Below are 1,120 nucleotides of genomic sequence, written 5' to 3'. Positions count from 1 at the left end.
CCCACCCCCCCCCACCGTTTACACAATGTTTGGAAGTGGCCACTATTTAGACTCACTGATGGCATGGACTACGTCGGCCTACCTTTACATGTGTTGGTGTCATGCCTGTCGCTGAGGTGATAATATCCTCTACTTGGCCTACTGTAATGCCTGAATTCAGAGTCATCAGGAAAGGAATGAGCTTCAGTGTTTCTGCAGACGCATTTGTCATTGGGCCTAATATTAGCTCCAACAAACACAAGGCTACTAGGTATAAAGGGACGATTTGGAGCTTCCAAGCAGCCAATTGCTCTAGCTGTGTGATAGTTATGCACCAGAACCGGTGTGTAAGCTGAGTAAATAGATGCGCTACCGGTCGGGAGGCCAGAAACGTATAGGTGGTACTGGTCAACAACCAGAGGCGTGCTCCATGTTCCATGCAAAGAAAGGTGCACTTGCCTGACAGCACGAAACAAACATAAAAACACATCAGAGGCACCTTCATCGTATTTATGTGCGGCATGCGCATCCACAAACCAGGCAAGGAAATGTGAGCACAAGCATGAGAATGTTGCAGTTTGTGCACGCCACGAAAACGCAGCCGATGAGAGCTGAGAAAAGCTCCTCACGTGGATGTACTTGGCATCGTAGCTGTTTCACCCAGGAGTTGAATGGCCAAATTGGCGAGGAACTCGTGCGTGAAATCAACAACGGCGTAAATGCTGTTCCCGCGGTCGTCGGTGGCGACGCGAATGTTGGAAACAGCGTAAGGCAGTTGCTGCAGCAGCTGCTTGCGATGCCCGTTCGATATGACAATCTTCCGTTGTGTTGCATCTCCGCGTCCCTCTTGGGGGTTCAAACGACGCCCAGGCCACCTGTTCTGACCCAAAATACCCTGCTTCGCAGACACCAGGAGAATTCCCTCTTGGCTCTTTTGGCCTTCTCTGTGATTGGCCTGCAGGTGATTCGCTCTCATCACGCTCCCCGAGAAGAGCTGCCGCAGTGCCTCTTTGCTCTGGTCTGAGCTCAAGCGGCTGGGTAGGTTACGCACGAGGATACTCCGTAACTGGCCCGGGTCTTTTTTGTTATCCCCATCGGAAATTAAAACACTTCCAAAACGAAAAGAGGCGTGGGGATCCAT

At 51.2% G+C, this 1,120-nt stretch overlaps 1 protein-coding gene across 1 annotated transcript; it reads right to left on the bottom strand.

Annotated features, from left to right (window-relative positions):
• Positions 1-604: 604 nt before the first annotated feature.
• On the bottom strand, positions 605-1,120 carry EMWEY_00057280 (RNA recognition motif domain-containing protein, putative; the record flags this gene model as incomplete). Its single annotated transcript, XM_013480603.1, has 1 exon — positions 605-1,120. One exon carries the CDS (start codon positions 1,118-1,120, stop codon positions 605-607), a length of 516 nt encoding a protein of 171 aa, XP_013336057.1.

This window comes from Eimeria maxima, genomic scaffold (genome assembly GCF_000499605.1).
Source record: "Eimeria maxima Weybridge genomic scaffold, Emw_scaff2104, whole genome shotgun sequence".
In the NCBI taxonomy this organism is placed as follows: Eukaryota; Apicomplexa; class Conoidasida; order Eucoccidiorida; family Eimeriidae; genus Eimeria; species Eimeria maxima.
The sequence above is the reverse complement of the archived record's forward strand: the minus strand, read 5'-3'. Positions and strand labels throughout refer to the sequence as shown.